The sequence below is a fragment of the Microtus oregoni genome, unplaced genomic scaffold (assembly GCF_018167655.1).
Source record: "Microtus oregoni isolate MIOR12 unplaced genomic scaffold, Mior012 000005F_ref0000423, whole genome shotgun sequence".
Taxonomy (NCBI): Eukaryota; Metazoa; Chordata; class Mammalia; order Rodentia; family Cricetidae; genus Microtus; species Microtus oregoni.
Genome location: NW_024543064.1, coordinates 39911535 through 39936099, shown reverse-complemented (window position 1 = coordinate 39936099; position 24565 = coordinate 39911535). Strand labels below are relative to the sequence as shown.

The 24565-nt window shown below is 44.3% G+C and overlaps 2 protein-coding genes across 9 annotated transcripts in view; one reads left to right on the top strand and one right to left on the bottom strand.

Annotated features, from left to right (window-relative positions):
* Nrdc (nardilysin convertase) overlaps positions 1-2671 on the top strand; it is a 71998-nt gene extending 69327 nt beyond the window's left edge. The window contains exons 27-31 of the mRNA XM_041651693.1: positions 29-112; positions 900-990; positions 1106-1222; positions 1831-1920; positions 2043-2671. Coding sequence (XP_041507627.1) covers positions 29-112; positions 900-990; positions 1106-1222; positions 1831-1920; positions 2043-2237 — 577 coding nt within the window. The 3' untranslated portion in view covers positions 2238-2671. The remainder of the gene's footprint in view (positions 1-28; positions 113-899; positions 991-1105; positions 1223-1830; positions 1921-2042) is intronic.
* Positions 2672-3223: 552 nt separating this feature from the next.
* Positions 3224-24565, bottom strand: part of Osbpl9 (oxysterol binding protein like 9) — a 137461-nt gene continuing 116119 nt past the window's right edge. For all 8 annotated transcript variants that reach the window (XM_041651694.1, XM_041651695.1, XM_041651696.1 and 5 more), the window contains 12 exons: positions 14055-14167; positions 13832-13950; positions 12883-12968; positions 10464-10635; positions 8966-9050; positions 8167-8277; positions 7915-7978; positions 7668-7808; positions 6649-6727; positions 4670-4761; positions 3989-4124; positions 3224-3470 (listed from right to left, as the gene is read on the bottom strand). In XM_041651694.1, the coding sequence (XP_041507628.1) occupies positions 3396-3470; positions 3989-4124; positions 4670-4761; positions 6649-6727; positions 7668-7808; positions 7915-7978; positions 8167-8277; positions 8966-9050; positions 10464-10635; positions 12883-12968; positions 13832-13950; positions 14055-14167 (1273 nt within the window). In that variant the 3' untranslated portion in view covers positions 3224-3395. The remainder of the gene's footprint in view (positions 3471-3988; positions 4125-4669; positions 4762-6648; positions 6728-7667; positions 7809-7914; positions 7979-8166; positions 8278-8965; positions 9051-10463; positions 10636-12882; positions 12969-13831; positions 13951-14054; positions 14168-24565) is intronic.

Below are 24565 nucleotides of genomic sequence, written 5' to 3'. Positions count from 1 at the left end.
CAACTCTAACTTCTCTGTCTGGCTTTAGGTACCACGTCTACCCAACATGTAGGAACACATCTGGGATTCTAGGATTCTCTGTAACTGTTGGGACTCAGGCAACCAAATACAAGTAAGAGAGTAAATGGGTACACTCCTGGTTTTCCAGATGTGAGGGTAGGGTGGGGCTCTACAGGTGCATCCCTGAACATCTGTGCTATGTACAGCTGTGGCTATGCATGGTTTGCTTTTAGTTGGAAGGGGTGGGGTGGATAATGGACAGCTCATCTAGGACTAATCAGAGCTTTACGGGTCCATAGGGTGTGGCTCCAACCCTACAGGTCACTCTGCAGGACTTATTAATATGCTTGTTTTCAGAGAGAAAATGGATGTTGGACTGATGATGTGGTCATCACTGAATGCACAAAGCCCTGGCCCTGGGTTTGATTCCCAGTACCACATAAAGCCAGGCATAGCATAGCATCATCTTGTAGTCAAGGCCAGCCTGGGCTGCATGACTGTCTTAAACTGCAAAACCAGCAGATGGCTCTGCTGTCAGGAGCACTTGTGCTCTCGCTAGAGATGTCACTGCTGACAGGTCACAGCCCTGATCAAGCTCTGACATCACTCGAACGGTGGCTCACAACTGTCTCTAACTCCAATTTTGGGGAACCTAATGTGCTCTTCTGACCTCTGTGGGTACAGGTACACATGTGAGCAAAACATCCACACACACACTCAACCTGAGGTGTAAGGCCGTGGCAGTTCCAGCTGTCAGTGTGTGAGCACTAGGAAATGAAGCTGGAGAGGAGAGGAACAGGATGTTCTCATTTTCTTTGCTCTCCTGGCTTAGGGTGAAAACATTTAGCCTTTATGCGAGTGAACCTGAATTACTCTGGCTTCTATTCAAATTCTTTCAGCTCTGAAACTGTTGACAAGAAGATAGAAGAATTTCTTTCCAGCTTCGAGGAGAAGATTGAGAACCTCACTGAAGATGCATTCAACACTCAGGTGACTGTTTTCGGTCTGTTCATGTCCCAATACATCTAACCAATGTCCCTTTAAAACCCAGCGTGCACGCATGCCACACTGGCACGTCTGAATGGTGTGATATTGTGGCTGACAGGTCACATCTCTAATCAAGCTGAAGGAGTGTGAGGACACCCACCTTGGGGAGGAGGTGGACAGGAACTGGAATGAGGTGGTGACGCAGCAGTATCTCTTTGACCGCCTTGCCCATGAGGTAACGAGTTCTCAGATTAGGGCAGCCCAAACCGCAGGTGTGCAGGAGGAACCTAGGCCACGACGCCTGGTTGTCTTTCTCTTAAATCTTTAGTTGTTATTGTTAGAGTCCCTGCCATTTCTCTGTAAGATGCAAATCTTTACCTCTGTTCGTGGACCAATTCAGCCAGAGAAGCTCCACTTTGAGGTTTATTATGAGACTCGATGAGGGTAACTATGGGTTTCTACTAAAGAATATATAGAGTTTATATTTTTAGGAACATGGAGTTCTAAAGGTCTTTTGGTAACTTCTAGCTGGAATTACTGAAACCATCACAAAAGAGCTTTGGTCCTCTCATGCAGGTGACTGATAAGCACTGTACTCATTCTGTGAGCCTTCACAGTTGCTGAGTGTGAAGGGCCTGGGAGACACGAGCTGCAGTCCTCTGCTGATGTAGACAGCTGTTAGCAAGTGCAAAGACTGGTCCCTGAGGATCTCTGTCCTTTTGTGGAAGGGTGGGGGCAGACTGAGCAAGTTCCGGAAGATAAACTTAAGGTGCTGAGGAGTGGGGACAGAGGTCTGCCAAGGACAGCCAAGGACACCTGTTTCTTTCCTGTCCTCTCTGCAAGATTGAAGCACTGAAGTCTTTCTCAAAGTCAGACCTGGTCAGCTGGTTCAAGGCTCACAGAGGACCTGGAAGTAAAATGCTCAGTGTCCACGTGAGTACACTCAACCATTCGGAGTTGCTGGCACCTAGCTGGCAAATTTTTCACCCTAGTCTTCGGCTGCTTCCAGACACCTAGCTGGCAAACTTCTCACCCAAGTCTTTGGCCTCTTCCAGGTTGTTGGATATGGGAAGTATGAACTGGAAGAAGATAGCACCCCTTTTGGTGAGGACTCCAATTCTCGTGAAGGGATGCAGCTGACCTACCTGCTACCCTCTCCTCTCCTGGCAGATTCTACCATCCCCATTACTGATATCAGGGCCTTCACATCAATGCTCAGCCTCTTCCCCTACCACAAAATAGTCAAATAAACTGCAGTCTCACTGGCCTGAAGCAGCGTGTATTTAAAGCCTTGTGTGAATTGTATGGAGTTACACTACTGCCTTAGGGCTTCATTGGATTTTGCGATGGCAACCTAGGATTTGATTTACTCTTCTCTCCTCTGCAAGACTAACCCAGGGTTACTGCACTGGATGGCAATGCGCTAGTAGCCAAGTGTGACCCAGACACGTCAGCAGCTTGCCTGGCCTGTGTCCTCGGAGGAGGAGAACCCAGTTCCTGTGTGCCTACATGTAACTAATTTGTTATAGCACCAGACTGCCCTGTTTTGTTTTTTAATGTATTTTTAAATAAACATAGTTCTGTATTTCCCTTCAGATCAAGCCATCTCCCGTGGCTTTTTTGGGGTGGGGGAGGTGGAAATGGTGTGCTCCTCGAGCCCTGGAAAGCAGGAAGGTGTTTCAGGCTGAGCTCCCTGTGCTACAGAGGAGCAGGGCTGGAGTCCTGGGAGAAGCTCTGCCTCAGTCCCAGGTTGCCAAATTGGTTTCCAAGGTTAGTCATATAAACAATGAAAGAAACATATTTTTAAAAAGGTTGGAAAATTATTTTATGAAGCCTTAAGAAGCACTGCAGATAACTGGACTAATCCAAGTTTAGATACAATCTAATAGTTCAATTCTAAAATAAAGGTTATAGGTGAACCATGAAATTTCCTAATACTTGATGTTCATACATTGCTCTGATGTTCTAAAAGGACTCTGCAGAAACAGTGTCTACAGGTGTGGGCTTGTGGGAAAACTCAGGTGTGTCCGTGTGTCATGTCTAGAACCCAAGATTATATGAACTAGAAGACAGAGATTTTATGCCTCAACAGCAGAAGTAGAGGACAGGACACTAAGACCGGGGTCTCTCTGGAAATGCTTTTCAAAGCATGGGATCTGGAAAAGGAAGAGACATCTTGTTTCAAAGCCTGAAGTTTTTCTCAGGACTGAAGTCAGAATTGTAACTGCACAGAGGAGAAAGGGAAGCGTTTTCCACTTTAATTGTTCATCTGTGTCGTCAAGTCCAGTATCCCTGAGATAGGAACCACTGCAATAAGAAAGGAAGTGACAGGTTCTCCTGAAGGAAGATCGATTGTTGCTTAATTACGCCTACTGCCCTGGTCACCAGGTGTGAACTGAGTCGCCAGCCTAATGTTTCACAGCACCAAGACGCTTCAGTAATGGTTCGTCATAAACCCAGCACTCTCCATCTTCATGGAAGAGCTACAGAAGGAAGAGAGGACTTGGTTAGATAGTGCACGCTGTATTGTATGTCATGCCCATTCCAGGACTCGGTTAGATAGTGCACGCTGTATTGTACGTCATGCCCATTCCAGGACTCGGTTAGATAGTGCACGCTGTATTGTATGTCATGCCCATTCCAGGACTTGGTTAGATAGTGCACGCTGTATTGTACGTCATGCCCATTCCAGGACTCGGTTAGATAGTGCACACTGTATTGTACGTCATGCCCATTCCAGGACTCGGTTAGATAGTGCACGCTGTATTGTATGTCATGCCCATTCCAGGACTCGGTTAGATAGTGCACGCTGTATTGTATGTCATGCCCATTCCAGGACTCGGTTAGATAGTGCACGCTGTATTGCATGCCATGCCCATTCCACCTGCTGAAATGAGTATCTGGCAGGGACCAAAGGAACTCTTGGGTTTACCTCTTCAGTATTCACAGAAATAACCAAGTTACCACTCGAAGCTGCAGAGGAAGCAGGATCAGGACTTACCCTCGTCTCCCACTGAATTTCCTTCTCCTTCCTTTCTCGGGCTTCTGCTCTTTGTCTTTCTTCAAGTCTGTGCTTTGCTTCGGTTGCTGCATCAATGTCTCTGATTTTTAAATTGAAAGTGACATCCTTCCAAAGGCTAAAGAGATGGAAGGAGCCTGTGAGCTGGAGAATGTAAACCTACAGCCACCTGACAGCTGCTGAGCACCGCAGTACAGACTAGACCTCCTTATGCTGCTAACGGTACCAGAGCAGTAAAGAGCCCTCTGCTACTTGTCCGACCATGTGTCAAGCTGCCTGTCCCTATTTCCTTTGTTGACAACAGCAGGAGCTAAGACTTGCGAGTCTGCCTCTGCCTCTACAACTCTAGGGAGTCAGTTTATTTCTCGGGCTTGAGTGTCTTTAAACAGAAAGGGGAAGGGTCAAGAGGTCAACTGCAGGGACTTCAGGGCATAAGAAGTGGCTCCTTTATGTTGCTGCTATTTCAACTGTAGGGAAAGAGGCAGAGAGAAGTCAGCAAACTTAGCTGTAGTTACAAAGCTCTTAAATGTGGGAACTGACAAAGGGCCCAGGCATTGAGCTCAGCCTGTACTGTTTTTCAATGCTCTGTCTCCCAGACCCACCTGGACCCGGGCCTAGGCAAGCAGGAAGCACCATGGCAGCTGCTCTAGTTATGCTCCTTACCAGCGGGACTCATACTCGTTCTGATCTTCCAATTTCCTCACTTTTTTCTTGATTATAGGCAACTTCTTGGTATCTACAAAGATGGTATTTTCCTAGATAACGAGAGGTAGAATGGTGTGTTATCACTCAGTGTTACTACAGAGTCAACTTCCCAGGAGACTTTAACACACAGATCCTATAAAGCTCAGCACAGTGAGTTTCAGATGCAACCTAAATCCAATAATTCTTAAGCTTAGAAGCTCAAATCAGCAGGCACATTCTGTGTGTTCACTACATGCTAGAGCTATCTCTTGGAGCTATACCACCTCTATCAAGTAATCCTCATGTCAGGCAGCCTCTCTGAAGACAGGCTCAAATCCTCTCTAGACTCCAGTTCACAGCGCTCCCTGCTCATCTATGTACCTGACTTAGGAGAAACAATGAGAGTACATAAAACCCAAGTTCCTTAATGGTGGACTATCTTATTTACCTGATGCAAAGCCATTAGTGAATTTCATCATAAATCTGAGTGTATAAAACACAAATTAGTTTAGCACTTTGTACTGGCTAATTTTATGTCAGCTTGACACAGGTTAGTCATCTGAGAGAAGGGAGCCCAACTGAAAAACTGCCTCCCTAAGACTGGGCTGTAGGCAAGCCCTAGGTCATGTTCTTAGTCATTGATGTGGGAGGGTCCAGTCCATTACGGATGGTATCATCCCTGTTCCGGTTGGTCCTGGGTTCTCTTAAGAAAGCAGGCTGAGGGCTGGAGAGATGGCTCGGTGGTTAAGAGCACTGACTGCTCTTCCAGAGGACCTGGGGTTCAATTCCCAGCACCCACATGGCAGCTCACAACTGTCGGAAGATCTAGTTCCAGGGGATCTGACTCCTTCACACCAATGCACATAAAATAAAAAGTTAAATAAACGATAAAAATATTTTAAAAAATTAAAAAAAAAAAGAAAGCAGGCTGAGCAAGCCATGATGATCAAGCCAGTAAGCAGCACCCCCCTCCATGGCCTCTGCATCAACTGCCCTGCTTGAGTTTCTATATCTACTTCCTCAAATGATGAACTATTACATGAAACTGAGTGAAATAAACCACTTCCTCCCTAAGCTGCTTTTAGTAACGGTGTTTCATCATACCAATAACCCTAACTAAGCACATTTCATCTTACCAACCTTTTGACAAGAGACTGAACATTTACCAGGTGACTGCCAAGTGTGGTGATATTATTTTGTTTGTACTTTAACAAATAAATAAATAAAGCTTGCCTGAAGATCATCAGAGTGCGGAGCTAGTCACTAGTTAGCCATAGAGGCCGGGCAGTGGTGGCGCACACCTTTAATCCCAGCACTCAGGAGACAGAGGCAGATGGATCTCTGTGGGACTCAATCAGTCTAAAAGAGAAACAGGGCTCACATCTTTGATCTCAGCACTTGGGATCACATGCCTCTAATCCCAACACTAGGGAGGTGGAGATAGGAGTGATATGGTTGGGGAAGAGACAGGAACTCAGAGCATTCTCAGGCAAGGCATTCAATAGAGGTAAAAAGTCTAGTCGCTGGCTCATTACTTCTCTGATCTTTCAGCATTTACCCCATATCTGACTCTGTTTTCTCTCTTTTTTTTTTCTTTTTTTGGTTTTTTGAGACAGGGTTTCTCTGTGGCTTTGGAGCCTGTCCTGGAACTAGCTCTGTAGACCAGGCTGGTCTCGAACTCACAGAGATCTGCCTACCTCTGCCTCCCGAGTGCTGGGATTAAAGGCGTGCGCCACCATCGCCCAGCTCTCTGTTTTCTTATTAAGACAAATTAGAATTCAAGCTACAGCCAAGCGTTGCTTCTTGTTTTAAGACCAGAAAAAAGTAAAGACCATTCTGTTACCTGCACTGTAGGAGAGTGAGGAGGGAAGGGCCCAGAAGAGATGAAGGAAACTACATACACAAAGGGCAGGCTACATACAATGCAGCTTAGACAAAGAGCAAAACACGATTCTTACCCCTGTTGCATATTTTGCATACATGATACCATTCCATTCCCCTTCAATTGAGCAGAAAGATTTCTTATCATTTGGAGAACTAAACAAACAAAAAACCAATTTAGATTAGTCTCAAGTTTCTCAAGTAGTTTATATTAGTCTCAAGAAAGTGGTCAGAAGAACAAGGGACAGCAGCTGCAAACCCCTTTCACAGTGAGAAGCTGTCTGCCCCGTTCTTCCTTACTCAGGACAGCGGCCTTCAGAGGGTGTGTGGATGCAGCAATGGACTGCACACACACAGCAGGAGAGAACCCATCTGTCATCTTCTATAAATTACATCAGAGCTCAGGGATGCTCCAAACAGACCTAACCATGTCTTCCTTCTGGAGGCCGCAGAGTGACTGTCGACCGTGCCACTCAGGCCTGCCCACTTCTCTACCAGTAGTAAACTTTTCTTCCAGGGTTCCATCCTACTTTGGGGGCGGGGGTGACAGCTGAATCTGACATTCAAATTAAATCCTCTTGGGAAACTGATTAAGCAGCTGGTCAGGATGCTGTTTTCAGGGCTCAACAGAACAGCCTCCTTTTGCAGGCAATGTCTGATCTACAAACTCTTACTAAGAAACACAGCTGCCTCCCAGGTCCCAACTATTGAAAAAAAAAATCATGCCAGATACCAAGGTGTGATGTTTCCTGTTTCCCCAACAAAGGGACAGAAAACGAGGGCTTCGTGCAGACTTGCAGGTCTTTCCTGGGGCCGCACAACCTGTTTTCACGGTCCAGCCTGGCAAGAAGGTTGGACTCTGTGGCACAGGGAGCTTGGCACCGGATCCCCTGTATACAAGTCCTCAGGGAAGAGAGCCCACCCGCCACGCCCGACCGCTCTGGGCCCAGGGTGTAGGTCTCTTCTGACATGAGGTTGTTTTGTTTTAAGATGGAGACAGGCTTTACAAAGTCAGTTGATGGTTAGTTCCTAACAGAGTTTCAAGAGAGTAAAGTACTTCAGAAAAGTGGAACACTGAGGCAGAAAAAATACCTACAAAATCTCTGCAGTAATTCTGTGCTTCTTGCCCCCGTAGAAAGGTTTAGTGTGGAAGACGATGTTTGCACTGTAACCCGTTTTGGAGCAGTTAATATTGCATTCTCCTCCTAATTCCACCCAGGGCACTGTCAGGATAGACCTAAAACATCAAAGGTTCTCAGGTAAGACTGGCGGTTCGGAGAGAAAGGAGGGGTGTGGCTTAAGAACAGCAGAGCTGCAGCTGACAAAAAGCACAGTCTACTTGCCTTCCATAGCCATTGGGGAAGGTGAGGATGTAGTGCTCATCGTACTCCAGACAAGAGACACAGCCTGTGGGAGAACAACAGCTCTGCTAGGGCAGCAGCCACAGCCCATTCACTTCAGGGGTGCTGAGGGACACATCCACCCCTGCTCTCTTCTCCAAATTCATTTACATGGAAATGATGACACCCAGCCTTACTTTCAGGGGTCATTTTTCCCTAAGAAAAATGCTAGAATCTACACTACCACACACTTACCCTGACCTATGTTGTGTACCCCAATTGACATCCCAAGGAATTTTGATTTAGTCCAGATATGAGCATTGAATTGTATCTTCTTGTTAAAACACTCAGCGTAAAAGGCTGAAACTGAAAAAGAAAATGTTTCCTGTGAGTGTTAAGTAGCCACTTCTCCAAACTGGCCCCACAGAAAAGCCTTTTTCCTCACAGAGAAGAACCTCCGGTCATGCTTTCCCCAGAGCAAGTACACTCAGAGCCAGTGGGCAGCGTTCCCACCACCCCAAACATAGGGTCACGGCCAATCCCTAAGGTTTGCAACCTAAAGGGCAATCTGTTCTGGTCAGCAAGTCTTTGCTCATGCTCTCCCTCCCTGATCTGGGCCCCTTCAATATTTCTACTCTTTTTTGTTTGAGACAGGATTTCTTTAATTATAGCCCTGGCTGTCCCAGGCTGGCCTCAAACTTACAGAGATCCACCTACCTCTATCTCCTGAATCCTGGGATTAAAGACAAGTGCCATCACGCCCAGTTCAGTATTTCCACTCTTAATACTACACTGAACAAAGATACTGAGGCTATATATTCTCCCCACCATGTCTGGAACACATCGTGCAGAAACGATAAACGTGACTTTAGAAGCACTGCATGTTACTTCCCAAACCCCTTCATTTTGTACACACTCAGTCAGTGATGCTGAGTCTTTGAGACTACAGTTTCCAGTTCAGGTAACAGGGGAAGGACAGCACTCAAGTGACAAGTCGGTGACTGGCTTTAGGACAGTTTAAGACTGAAGGCTGTAGGGAAAACCTGTAACTTACTGGGTGGATGATGGGAAACTTGCTCAGCCACAAACGTTACACTGTTCTTAGAAACCCAGGGTACTGGCCCTTCTGAAACAAGCTCCTGGAAAGAATCGTAACATCAATTAAAAATGTTTCAGATGATGCAGAATCTAGTAAGCAGCATCTCTGGTCCCTCCTGGCCACACACATTTCCATTACGGCACTAAACTGCACTGTCAGTTAGGATCTGTAGTTTCCCCGACTAGACTAAAATTCTGAAGACTTCATGTGCCTAATGTGAGGCTGGCTGTGAAGCCAGGCCTGAACAGCCATCCTTGTGAATGAACAAGAACTAGTATGCTCTGCCCCTCTCTTTAGGAAGGACTACACATTAATGTGGCTCCTGGAAATAGATGCAGGAGTCTCATTTTCCACAAGATTATTATGGGCCAGGCACTACAGACTAAGACCTTTTACATGGCCTACATTCTTGGTTGTTGGTCTCTGTCTGCAAAACAACTCTAAATAGAGCCCAGTGAGATAGCTCATCACGTGCCATGAAAGCCTGGAGACCTGAGTTCCACCTCTAATACTCATGTAAAATGGAGAGAATCTACAAAGTTGTCTTCTGCTCTCACATCCATCATGTCTCCCTCATCAAATAAACAAATGCATAAATATCAGGGCCCTGGGCTCAGCTCTAGGCTACCTACTCTTCTCTAGCAGACTGTACTCTTGTATAACTTCATCCAGACCATCAAGGACACTAAAGTCTCTTTTCTCCAGAGTTCTCTAGAGAACACACACTCAAATTTCACTCTGAAAGTTCCACTTCCAAGTCCAACAGTCTCGCTTCGCCTGGGTTTACCCTTCCTTCGACAGTAAACTGACAACTGGAGTGCTGACGTCCAAGATGCAAGGACGCCTCTCTAACATCTCTCTTCCCGAGTCCGCTCTCCACGCATCAACTTCACCTTGCACATGCAGCTGGAACCAGCTGTTTTTTCTAGAATACTGCCTCTTTAAGCATTGTGGTTCCAAATTTAGTTTTCATAAAATCATTATAATGATCTTTTCTCAAAGCAAGACCAAGACCCCAATAAGTCACAAACTTAGCATTATAGTGTACAAGGCTGTCGTAATCTGACTCAATGCCCATCCTCAGACCACGCTACTCTTTCACCTCCCCCTCTACTTACAGAAGCGCTCATCAACAATGCTCTTTCAATAGTGAGCATCTGAGATCATTGCTTTCACCATTATTTGATCCTGATAAAGGGAATCTTAAATCATTTCACACAGTGTGAAATAACTGAAAACCATAACACAGGACCACCAGAAGGCTCAGCCAGACAAGGTGTCTGCTGCCAGGTGTCTGAGTTCACTCCCCAGACCCACACAGAGAGAGCTGCCTCCTGGAGCTGGACTCTGAGCACACAAGTGTCTATGACACACACTCAACCACATTCACAGAAATACACATGCACACACACACTCATACACATGCAGAGAGAGAGAGAGATGGAGAACTCACCGCGCTCTCTTCAGTATCGTTCGGCAGTGTCCAATGGCACTGAAAGATCTCGCCCAAGATAGGATTGTACGGCTTTTTGGCTACTGATCCTCTCCTTCCGGCATGGAAAGCTGAGAGGTACCATTTCACAACCTGAACCATTCGATCCCTGGGATCCTTCTGGTCACTAATGCTGGAAAAGACAATGACAAATGTGATGTTCTACCCTTAGGCAGGATGAACACTGGTGTAGCATGCAGCATGGTTGGTCTACCTTGGGCCACATGTACTGTGGATGCTAATGCCAATTGGACACCAAGGTACAACATGTACGACTACTTCGTTTACTTACTGTTTGGCTAGAATACTCTAGCAAATGTTTATATCCATTTAGTCAGTCATCACCCAGTTAGAACTTCCCTCATTCCTAGAGTCCCCAGCTCCCTCTGCACACTTCATGCCCTCCCGAGGCAAATACTGCTGCTAGTTTTGGGAGCCAAATCTTGCTTTGCTTATTCTAGGACTTTATGCAGGGGTGCTGCTTCACTCCTGGAGAGACTCCCTATATTCCAAACCACAAACCACTAATTTAAACATGGCTTGGTTTATGAAAGAGGGTCTTAGTCTGTGGCCATACTGGCCTTGAATTTGAGTTGATTCTCCTACCTAGTTCTTTTAAGAGCTGAGATTACAGGTGGCTTACACCACCACATCCAGCTGGCTTAATTCTTTTATGGTCAAAAAGCCATTATGTAATTATAATTGTTTTTAATTGATTCAGATATTCTATGAGATTACTGATTTTCTTTTTAAAATTTTATTATTTTGTATTTTATGTGTACTGGCACTTTGCTTGCATGTATGTACATGCACCACATGCATGCCTCGTGCCTGTGGGAGACAGAAGAGGGTGTTAGATCCCCAGGAACTGGAGCTACAGATGACTGTCAGCTGCAGATGTCTGGGTTCTGAGAACGAAACCTGGGATCCTTGGAAGAGCAGCCAGAACTCTCAACCACTGAGCATCTCTTCTGCCTTTACGATTTCTTGGGATGACTCTCCAGTCGACTCTAGAGGAAATGACTGGCTTATTTCTCCCTGTGGTTTTTCTTGTTTTGTTTGGTATTGGGAGTGGTACTGGTGATCGTGTGAGGGCTTCACACTTGCTAGGTCACCTTACTATTGGGCTATGCTAGGCCTGCTGCATATATCTTGAAGTTGTGTGTGTGTGTATCTTTATATTTTTTTCCTTGATAAATTCATTCTTTCATCATTACAAACTGTCTTTATTTTGTCTCTGGATTTGTTTAAGATAGGATCTCACTCTTTAGCCCAAGTGCTTACTATGTATGCTAACTGGTCTCTAACATACAGCAATGCTCCTGCCTCTACCTCCTGAATGCTGGGACTACAGAACATTTATCTTCTTTGCCCCTTTGATGCTAATACAGCCATAAGACTTTGCTGTGTTCAGTGTTTGCATGGTGTCGTGGTTTGAATGAGAATGCCCCCTTCCACCACAGGCTCAAATGTTTGAATGTTTAGTCCCCAGTCATCAGCTGTTTGGAGGATTAGGAGGTGTGTCCTTGCTGGAGAAGGTATGTCACTGGAGGTGGGCTTAGAAATTTCAAAAGTCCAAACTAGGCCAAGTGTCTGTCTGTCTTTCTCTCTCACACACATCCCTGCTACTGTGGTTAGGCATCTGATTCCCCTGAAAGCAATATAAATAGGTATCATCTGTCAATTATATATTAAATTTACTGAACACTACCAGAGATTTTTTTAAATACTTGCACTTTGAGAACTGGTAACACGACTCTCTTAAATCTCGCTTTCTGCTCCTTCTCCCTCTCCTCGCCCTTCTCTGGTTAGTGTGTCCATTGACTATGAGACCTCAGTGATGTGCATATGGCTTCAGGAAGCCACGATTCCTCCACAACAAGGGATGCAGTTACAGAATATGGACTAGAATATTTCCTGCTAAGAAAGTTTGCCTGCTGCTAACAAAAAGCAATGAGCCTTCGCCAATCCCTGTGCACACAGCACAGACTGCAGGCTTTACAGCTTATGATTCAGGCAATAATTGCACTTTCCAGCTTTTCCTTGTTTCAGGTTATAACAAAGTACCTACCAAATGACAAGGACGTTAGAAAGGTTTGCTAAGAAAATTAACTGAATTTCAAGTAAGTTCACAGTCTTGACCTTTTAAACTCCATCTGCCCACCTGTTAGCTAGCTGGCTTTAAAGAAGCTTCTGAGGTGACTGACTTGATGGCTCCCCGCCACTCCACTACAAGACCTAAGCAGCAGGCCCTCAAAAGATTCAACTTTTACCCCAAATGCTTGAAAGAATACAGAGGGCCCGGCTGGGCCACCTGGACAGAAGGCTACCAAGAAGTAATATCTGTAAAGACTACAAACTGCTGTGCTCAGCCAAGTACCTCACAAACAGGTCCGGATGGGCGAAAAAATCTGCATACATTTCTAAAAGAGATCTTCTCTCAAGAATAAACGTTGGAAGAACTACCTGCAAAACACACATTTGACTCCTGAGGATCGAATTCCACGAGAAACAGATTTCTGCATAGCAGGAAGACATCCATCCCATGACACCCACCACAGGTCCTCAGTTGTGCTTTACTAAACCCTTTCCCAAGATGCTCTGGTTCAGAACACCCTGGGCCCCACCCACCAGACGTGGAACCCCAGAGGGGTCTCAACAATTCCATGTGCTTCTTCTGCACAGATTTCTGCCATCCCTCAGTGTGACACACTAGCACTTATATCTTAGTTGGAATATAATAAACATCACACAAGATTAAGATTAAACGCCCTGGGGTCCAGCTGAGGGAAAAATGCTCTGGGCACGAGGAAGAGGCAGAGCTAAGAAGCAATGCATCAAGTTGCTTCTTAGAGGACAGTAATGCTGTAGTAAGACAGAAGTGACACAGAAGAAGACATAAAGATGTGGGGACAACCACTCCTTCACCCACAGTTACAGCAGACAGAAGCACAAACCCAGAGTGTGACATGTACTAGCAAGAAAATGATATGGGTCCTGTCAGACTCCAACATTTTAATTTTCAGTAAGTATTTTCATGCCAGAGGGCATGAATCTAAATATGGTTCAGAATCTAAATATTGTGAGGGTGGCAAGGATTTCTCATTTGGGGCGAATCAGTCTCAGTTCTTAGTCCATAGCCCACACTGCTGTCTGACAACTAGCATTTTCCTTACCCACAGCCATGCTTTGTTTAGCCATCTACATACACACGAAACAGGAGACAAGAAAACACACGTGGGATCGCTATGTTCATTTTGTGGTCATCCACCCATGTGTACCCTGTGTCACCTGGAAGACTTGGATGGAAGGACAGATTTGGTTCCTACCTTGGTAAGGTCCATTCCGAGCCTGACTTGTGATAAGAGGTGCATGATAACGCTCTTGTGCTCCTCCACTGATCCCGCCTCCCCTTCATCATCTCTGTCGTCATGGGAATCAAAAAGATCTGCAACAGAACAGGCTGTCTTATAGGCCGGTGTTAGATTGGCTGGTGGTGCCCTACCAGTATTACAAAGATTTCTAAGAAAAGAAAGGTTTCAGGCCCCTCACCAGCATCGCTTGTGCCATTGGACATGGAGGAATTCAGTGATTCTGTGGTGTCTGGGCGCTTTAGGCTATTTCCAGAGCTGCTGTGTGTCAAGACCGAGGCAGATCCTGAAGAACTGAATTAAAAGACAAGGGGTGTGGGGAGACAGATCAGTCTTTACAGCTGATGAAAGAGCATGGAACAAAAACGCTGATCACAAGTTACTTGAAACCTATACACGGACAGATGGCAGAACAGCAGACCCCTCCTCTAAGCAGCCACTGCATTCCACACCGAGGTCTGGGCTTTGGGCACAGGATGTGTCGGTCAAGCCCAGCCCACGGCCATCGTCAAGGCAGTGGGATGCCTGCCTCTGTATCCAAACCTGAAACCTAGATTCCCATTCTCACTTCCTTGTGCACATGGAGATGTGCCAGTCACAGCAACTTCCTCAAAAACGGCAACAGGGATGCTGAGGCAGAAGAATTGCTTTGAGTTTGAAGCCAGCTTGAGTTACAGAGTGAGACTCTTTGGGGAAAGATTAAAAAGGTAACATCACCACCCCTTATCTCAGGTTTTTATTTCCTGAGGTCCTTGAAGTAGTCCACAGAGGATTAACACTTTTCCCAACATTTCAAAGGTAAATTTCAATTAACAACATTTTAAAATATATTATTTTTACAAATAAATTAATGGCAACTGATTTTATGAGCACCTACCCAAGAATTCATATAGAAATTAAATAACCAGCCAGGCATGGTGGCACACACCTTTAATCCCTGGGAGGCAAAAGCAAGCCATTCTTTGTGAGTTCAAGGCCAGCTGAGTCCACACAGAGAATTCCAGGCCAGCCAGGGCTACACAGTAAGAAATTGCCTCAAAAACCAAATAATTACAAGGGCAAGCAATTATGTAAAGTATAAAAACATAAGCCAAATTTCTCATAATGCATACACTTAAACATGCTACAGAATACCCAGTCTTCTCACAAATCTTTATGTATACTGTACATTATATACCCTAGTTAAATAGTTTACCCTGTTGTCTTTTTCTGACCTTTAAGAAAATAAACTATTTCACAGAAGACCTGAGAAAGTACAGAGTGCCCAGCACCCCCGCTCCTGCACAGCACACCGCCTCCCTCCAATGCTCGGCACTAGGGCAGTATTCTCATTCCAACTGTGGGGTCCACAGGACACCCCAGGCCCCCAGCACACAGTTTAGGCTTCACCCCTACTGTTATGCACCTGCCGGGTTTGTAAGACAAATGAAGAATGGCATGTACGGAACACTTCCATCTCAAAGGCCTCTGGGCTCTGCTGAGATTAATAAAGTGAAATCGAGACTAGGGTATGCATTATCCTAGTTTAACTGCAGTGCTCTAGGTTACCTTGTTTCTATCTCCTCAGGTAATTACTCACTGCCTTTCTGCTACATCATAGGGGGTTATAAAGTATATCTTTTAAGAAGGAATGGAATGAGTGAAAGACCCAGGTAGGAAATCAAATTATGTTTACAAAGAACCGCATGGGAATTCTTGCCAAAATGTGTGGCCCCATGACAGATCATCAAAACAGAGTCAATCTTTTAAGCCAACTCAACTTTATACTAAATTATATCAGATTTTTACCAAATTGATCTTCAAACCTCAACTCCTATTTTATTCTGATAAAATTCCAAAGGCCTGTGATTTATGCTGTGCCTTGTCTCTTTACCAATGGCTGCAGCAGCCCAGCCGGGCATGTGAAACAGTCTCAAGATGGAAACAAACAAATGCATGAGATACATTTCCAGCCATTCCACAGCTCACCCCATTCAGAACAAAGAATGGGATTGTACACAGTATTTAGCTTGTACGTCCAAGATAAGGGAACGTTTTAGGCTCTAACATTAACTAGTATAACTTACGAAGCATTTGTAACAACCCTCCCAGAGAAGCACGATCGTTCTGAGAACAGCGATGTACTAGGGATCAATGAAGGCCTGAGGCCCTAGAGGGCAAAGCAGAGAGGTTGTTTTGAATGCACACCTGGCATAGGTTCTTTCCAACACAGCTCTCACTGATGGACAGTCATGGAAGCACACTGGCTAGTGATGCCATCTGTAACACAAGTTCCTAACTGTGCAACAGTTCCACAGTTCCTAAGGAGCTGAATAAGTAATGAAAGGGCACAGACTCCCTCCTATCAGAGACACACAGAGAAAGACATAAGGACAAGAACTTGACCTGAGTTATAGGCAATTGGAGGTAGCAGTCAGCAACAGGGATCACAGCTCCGGCTCCAAGCCCAGTGGCGGGCAACAGAGAACATGAGCAGACTAGTCGAACACGGGGGCTAGGAGGCCATAGCCAGCACTAGCCAGCACACCCAGCTCAGAGTATTCAAAGCCTCATCACAAACAGAAAGCAACTTAGTAAAATCAATAGCAGCAGCAGCAACAACAATAAAAAGAACTTAGTTTGGCCAAAAGCATCTATATTCTCCATGAGTGTGAGATCTAAACTGAGACAGTCCAAGTCTAATAAGGACTGAGAGACGAGAGGAGCCTGAAATGCCAGGCTCAACACGGTGCTTGCACATGGGTGTGTAGGGGGGCAGGAGGCACAGAAGAGAGAGAAGAGAACCAAACAGAGGGAAGAGTGAGAGGGGCCAGAATTGTGCACATGGTCTTACAGACACACCTATGACGAAATTACCATCAGCATGGCAAGAGTAATCTTTAACCAGAGCAGAGACTTGCGGTGACGCTGTCAGAAGTTCACTGTGTGCTGCTAGGTTTACTGTAAAAGACTTCAGTGATGGCGGCTCAATCTACTGGCTGACAAAAGATCTTCACTCCTGCTATATTTAGAGTGATAGTTAATGGCTGGTGGGGTGTCCCAGAGGGTTCAGACATTTGTCACCAAACCCGGTGATCTGAGTTCAGTCCTAGAATACACAGGGTAAAGAGAGAAAATTGACTCCTACAAGTTGTTTTCTGACTTTCATAGGTGACTGTAGTACACACACACACACACACACACACACACACACTGTAATAACAAAAAGAAAATAGCTATTGTTTAAAGAGACTTTAAATTCTGTTTAAATATAAAACAACAGCCGAAATAAGAAAATCAGCCTTTTACTTTGCAATTTTGTCGAAGTGGTTATTTGCTAAGCCTGTACTGTTCATGACAGTCATTAAGCATATCATTACTGTAGTTTAAAAGTTGCACATAAGACTCCCCCTCCCACTTTTACTGTATGTTTTTGTTGAGTGATCTGTTTCTCCATCGCTAGGCAAACATGAATAAAATTATGTTAAATCTTTAAAAATTTCTTTAGGAAAACTGTTAGTGGTTTCTCAACTGCTTACGACACGATAGCATCACAGTAAGTACTGTCATGCTGTTCACTCGTGCTGTCCCCAGCCCGCAGGCCTTGCCTGCACCATGCTAGTCTAGTAAGTGTCCAAGACTCTTGTTCCACCCACACTATCCCCACACACGCAGGCATAGCTTTGGGTAGCACTGCTTGCATATCAGTGCAAGCAAATTCAGTCATTTGTCCAATTTACATAAATTCCTGTTTAACACTGAACTGGAATCACCTGTTCTTCCAACTTAGAATCAACACTGATGTCTGAAGACTGACCAATCAACTCCTCATACATCAGATGAAATTACCCAAGCGTGGACAACAACCAAACAAAAGTTCCACTCAACAGAGAGACCTAGAATCTCACATTAGACACACAACAAAGGAAAGACATCCACATGGCCAGGTTTCCTCACAAACGACAATCTGAAAGGCCAAGGCAGTGCATATCCTCCCCTAAACCCAGCAGTCCTGCAGAAACACTCTCCAGGGAGAACTACCTAGATGAACCCAAGGATACAGAACTTAAAAGAATAATCATAAACGCCATCAAAGAATCCAGAGTTTAGTGTAGACACACACAGCTCAATAAGCTTGAAGAGCAACAATCACCCTAGTGATGACCACAAAAACACAGACACCGGCCAAATGAAACGATAAACCAAATAACCAGAGTTTGAAAACTGAATTCAAGTAAAGGCAGAAGTACTGAAGAGAACCCAAGTAAGATAAAGATTGAATTGAAAACTCAGTAGCCCAATGAGAAAACTCAGGAGGAAGCCTTACAATTAGAATGGAGCAAGGGGAAGACAGATATCAGAGCCTGCGATAAAACAGAGGAACCAGAGCATGCAAACAAAGAATATGAAAAATTAAAACACTAAGGCCATGTGGGAACTGTGGGATATATGAAAACATCGAGTCTGGGGCTAGAGAGATGGTTCAGAGGTCAGAACACTTGTTAATCTTGTAGAGGACCTGGGTTCAGTTCCTAGCATACACATAGTAGTTCACAACCATCCATAACTCCAGTTCGAGGATCCAATGCCCTCTCCTGACTCTATGGGCTGCACATACACACACAGTGCACATACATACTCATACGCATAAAATAAATATACCTAGTAAAAATTAAATTTCAAAACGATATTTTTAAAAAATCAGTTTTTTGAAGTATAGGCACAGATGAGGGGAGAAGAATCCCAGGCTAATGGTATATACCAGGTCTTCACAAGACCACAGAAGAAAACTTCCATAAATCAAGGAAACACATTTACAGATATAAGTAACACGCAAAACACCAAATAGAACCAGAAAAACCTCCCTATTAAAAGAAACACTCCCTATAGCATATCATGGTCAAAACACCAAATAAACAGAACAAAGAAAGAGCACTGAAAGCTGCAAGAGAAGGGGAACAACAACAACAAACTCCACAATTCACAAAAGAGGGAACGCCCATCAGAATGACAGCTAGCTCATCCATGGACATTTGAAAAGCCTCAAGAACCTGCAGCAATGTCCAGCAACCTGGACTACTGACCCCAGCAAAACTATCTGCCATAGGTGAGGGAGAAAGAAAACACTACCACGATATAAGCAGGCTAACAGGATCCATGACCACCACCCAGTTCTACACAGAACACTGGAGGGAATACTTCCGACTGAAGAAAGGAACAAGCAAAGCCAAGAGACCATCAAAGGAGAAAAATGAAAGTGTAATCATTCAAATGCAAAGTACTACTAATAACAGAAAATCCAATAATGAAATAACTGCAAATCACTCTACTCCATAGTAACTTCAAACACTAATAGTGCCAACTCTCCAAACAAAGACATGAGACAGCTGAATGTTTAAAAAACAAAATTTATCTTTCTGTTGCCTGGAAGAAACTCAGCTGTGAAGACAGGCAAGCATCACCTTAAAATGAAGACATTGTAAGGTGTTGCTATTCTGATAGTCAACAAAGTAGAGTTCTAATTAAAACTAACCAGAGAGATAAAGAAACATTATTTTAATCAAGGGAACGATTAACCAAGAAGATAGTTCAATCCTAAACACACATGCATCAAATTCTGCAGCACAGAAAGTGAACTGCTGCAATGAAAAGACTCAAAGATGAACTCCAGCTCAGTTGTAGACGATGTCAAGACCGCATTTTCTCCAATACGTCACCCAGACAAAAAATAAACAAACTTCAGAATGAAACGTCATCATACAGCTCATGGACCTAAGAAATATCTACAAACTATCCCACCAAAACACCAAAGAGCATATATTCTACTCAGAAATCCATGAAAGCTTCTTTAAAATAAATAGATCACATACTGGGACACAAAACAAATCTTAACAAATTCAGAAAAACTGGAATTTTTGTGTATCCTGTCAGACAATGTAGTAAAACTTACAACCAACAGCAAACAAACCTTGAGTATTACACAAACTACTCATGGAGATTAAACAACACATGACTGACTGATGAAACGTGCCAAAGAAGACCTCAAGCAGGGGCCGGGGATCCTAACCCCAGCCTGCCACAGGACTCCAGCAAAGTCCCCACCCAACGCTATGCAGCCAGGGTGGGAGAAACTCAGTCAAATGCACCAACCAGGAGCCTACCTGCCCATGGTGCCAGGTAGCTGGGCATTATAATGATCTCTTTGAGTTAAGGAAGTATGTGGCCCAGCCCAGCCTAAAAGTCAACCTGAGCAGGACAAGGAGACCCATATGCAGGTTTGGGGCTGTCTGCCCTGGGCTCCAAGGAGAAAAACACAGTCCCATCTGGTGCCTTGTAGTACCAGTCAGATGGGCACTATTAGAATGAGCAAAGGTACGATCTGGTGTTGTGTGGGAGGAGGGAAGGAGGGAGGGAGGAGAGTGAACAGTTCAGGTCCTGTGAACAGAGGCATATCTGAAGAAATGGGAGGAGACGGGAGCAGGCTGAGATGGTGCAGGAGCTGACTGACCCCTTGACCAGGTGCAACACTCAGAAGAGCAGGCCCTGCACCTCATCAGGGCAGTACAATAGAGCCAACCCTGTTAGCAGAAGGTGGGTGAGCCAGCCCCAAAGTTGTGAGCATGGGAGAGCTGTCCCCAGCACTTAGCTGTCTTGTACAGGCAGGGGAGAGATGCCTCACCCTTTGCCCCTCCTGAATGCCCAGCAATACCTGAGGCAGATGGGACAGCTGGCCCTGTGGTCCTAAGAACAGGAGAGCCGTCTCTGACTCCTACCAGCTAGAACACTCAAGGGGAGCAGGCCCTGCACCTTGTCTAGGCAACACAATGTAGCTAACCCTGTTGGCACAGGTGTAGACAAGCTAGCCCGGAAGTAGTGAGCAAGGGAGAGCTGTCCCCATCATTCATCTGTCTTATGACAGCAAGGGAGGGGGAGAGTTGCCCTCCTTCCCACCCCCACCTCCACCTACCAATGCCTGAAGCAAATATGAGAACTGGCCCTGAGGTCACAAGAGCAGGAGAGCTGTTCCTGCCCCACCAGCTGCAAAACTTGGGAGAGCAGGCCCTGCACCACACCTAGGGTAACACAATAGAGCCAACCTTGTTGGCGGAGGTGTAGGTGAGCCAGCCCCTAAGTTGTAAAGCATGGGAGAGCTGTTCCCACAGTCACATGGCTGTGTGGGAGGGTGAGAAATGTCTCCCCAACCCAAAAACTGAAAAGTGGGACTTCATAAAACTAAAAAACTGTACAGCAGAGGAAGAGGAAACTCACAGAATGGGAAAGAATCTTTGACAGCTATACAGCTGATAGAGGATTATATCCAGGTTATACAAAAAACTTAAATAAAAAAAAACTAGACTAAAAAACACTTAATTAAAAAAATGGGCTATGAGCCGGGCGATGGTGGCGCACGCCTTTAATCCCAGCACTTGGGAGGCAGAGGTAGGCGGATCTCTGTAAGTTCGAGACCAGCCTGGTCTACAGAGCTAGTTCCAGGACAGGCTCCAAAGCCACAGAGAAACCCTGTCTCGAAAAACCAAAAAAAAAAAAAAAAAAAAACGGAAAAAAATGGGCTATGGATCTGAACACTGAGTTTATTGATTAGATAGATAGATAGATAGATAGATAGATAGGCAGGCAGGCAGGCAGGCAAAGGGAAACCTTTATTTATTGTAAGTGGGAATGCAAGTGAGAAAAATCAAGTGTGAAGAATTCTCAAAAAGCTAAAACTAGGCCAAATGAGCCATCCAAAGGATGGTAAGCATATCCATCCAAAGGATCAGATGTCCTACTCATTGCTCAGCTGTGTTCATTATTCTATTTACAACAGGTAGGAAATGAAAATAGTGTAAATGTCCTTCAGCTGATGAATAGAATAGATAGTGAAAATATGATTACTTATACACAACAGATTATTATTTGGCAGTAAGGGAAAATGAAATGATGAAATCTGCAGGTAAGTGGATGGAATATAAAATATTATACTGAGTTAAGTAAAACAGACCCAGAAAGACAAACACCACACATTCTCCCTCATCTGTGGTTCCTAACTCCACAGCTTCAGGTATAAGTATATAACCTGGAGTAATTGCAGAAGCCAGGAAAAGTAAAAAAAAAAAAACCAAAACCAAAAACAAAAAACATGAAGGTGGGGGAAGGAAGATGCTCTAGAGGCAGGGAAAGGCAGGACACATGGATGCTTTAACCAGGCAGGGGAGAAAGGAGGGCAATGCAGGGAGAGGGAGGAAGGATGTTTGAAAAGCCACAGGAATCATATATTACTACTGGGGAACTCATTCCTTCTCCCAACCAAGTTTGTTCTCAGGGTTAGGGACATCTGACCCTGGATATAAGTGGTATAGGGTTGGGGGTGTAAATTAAGTAGGCCCAGGGATCTCTTTTGAAAAGGGATAATAGGTAGATTAGTGTGCACTTACATACACTAATATGTGTGACAATTTATAGACAATTTACACTGGTATAGATTCTTGTATATTGATATAAATTCAAATTATATTTGTTATATTGAATAAGCTATTTCTGTATATAATATTTGTGCACCTATGCAAAGTTATTTTTGTCATATTGTATGCATGCATGCTTCTACCTCTGCTTAAGATATTTTGTATACTGATGCAATTTTAGTACATATTTATCATATTGCACAATACATTTCTACCTCTGAACAAAATACACATTGTTTACATTTGAAGGTCATTGTCCTTATTTGCTGCACAGTTGTTTAAAAGATTGTTTAATATTTTAATATGAAGCCTTAGACTTTAAACTATATAGGTATTAAGAATTATAGGTCAAGGCCGGGCGATGGTGGCCTTTAATCCCAGCACTCGGGAGGCAGAGGCAGGCAGATCTCTGTGAGTTCGAGACCAGCCTGGTCTACAGAGCTAGTTCCAGGACAGGTTCCAAAGCCACAGAGAAGCCCTGTCTCGAAAAACCAAAAAAAAAAAAAAAAAAAGAATTATAGGTCAATAGTCATCCATGATTGTCATCTTATAGTCAGAATAATCAGGTTCTATAGATGCATAGAGATTGTATTCTGCATAGATAGGTAACCTTCAACCACTTCAAAGAACTGTAGAAAATGGCACGTAAATAACTTAGGATTCTGTTGACGTTGAGACACGATTGCTCCTGGCAGCACTGATCTATTCCTGAGAGAATGTTGGGCACCAAACTCACCCCACCTGAAGCATGTTTTCTTCTTGGCAAAACTGGCCTTTAGGCAAAGAACTGCCCCTGCCTCAACCACTGATAAAGTGCACAGTGTCCAGAATGGATAAACAGAATACAACCAAAAAGACTGCCAAAACTTGCCAAGACAGGGTAAGATGGTTTTGAAATTTTTCCTGCCTCTGAAAATTGTCAGTCAGTCACTCTAGGCCTTAGCCAAAGTTGGTTGCCCTAACACTGCAAATGAGACTTTGGGTGATTGCCCAGGTAGACAATTGTCTCTGTCATTTCTTGCATCTTTTGGAAGTTGCTCATTTGCACTTTCTGTTTACTTAAGTAATATTACCTCCCTTATCAAGTCTTTGATGGGGTTGAAGACTAAAGAGCTGTAGTTACTTTCCTCTCATGACTTAGTCAAACCATTTCGAATATAAGACTTAGACTCCTTAGGATAGGATAACTATTAAAACATTTAGCATATATTTCTTGCTTGATGTTGTTCATGCTGGTTGTAATTCTAATTTTTATACTTGATATTTGTTCTTATTATATATAGTTTTATATTAGGCTTAGAACTCTCTTATTTAGACAAAAGTGGGAGGTGCTGTGGGAACTCCTTCAGCCAATAGCCTTTAAGATATTGGCCCACTTTGGGTGTGGTCTCTGGTACTATAAATGCAGACAAAAAGCATGCGCAGCACTTTGGCTGCTGGATTCAGTTCCAGTTCCCAGAGCACACAGAGGACTAAGGATCACTACTCTTTCTGTGAGTTTACCCCTAATAAATAAACCTTTATTATATTCCATCCTAGGCTAGTGTAGAAATCATTCATACTGCAACATATTATATCTACCTAAAATTACATACTAAGTATACATATGTATATAGTTTAAGTGAAGTTATGATAGTCACCTAGGATGATAATGCTCCCCCAAGAGCCTAGACTAACACAATCCCCAAGTAAGAGACATGGGGAGCCCTTCGAGTTGGTCAGGAGAGCCCAAGCAAATCCCAAACACCATAGGATACTGCTATTGCCATTCCAGAATTTGAAGAAGTCCCTATTGCTGAAAACACAGGACTTGGAATACTGAGCTGGATCTGACCCAGAGGGCTCCTCTGAGCACTAGCCTTGGAGTACAAGAGATGATACACAATCTATAGTCCTACCCAGCTGTGAAGCCTCGTGGTAACCAACAGCTGTTTGACTGGACTTAACACCCACCCAATAGAGGAAATGTCTAATACTGTAAACCCAGCTAACTCTCCGTGGCCAGTGAGGCCATGGGACCTACAGAAGAACCTACTACAGCTACTTTCCCAACTTTCCCTCTAACTATCTTCTCTAACTGCAGTCTAAATATATATCCTTACAATGGGCAAATGCAGCTCCCATCTCACATCACAAGCTTCATTTTCTAGCAGAGAACATAACAAAGTCAAAATGCAGACAGAGAGCAACTGACCTTGAGATACCCAGCCCCAACTGATACACCTACCACTCAAATGCCGCACTCAAGACT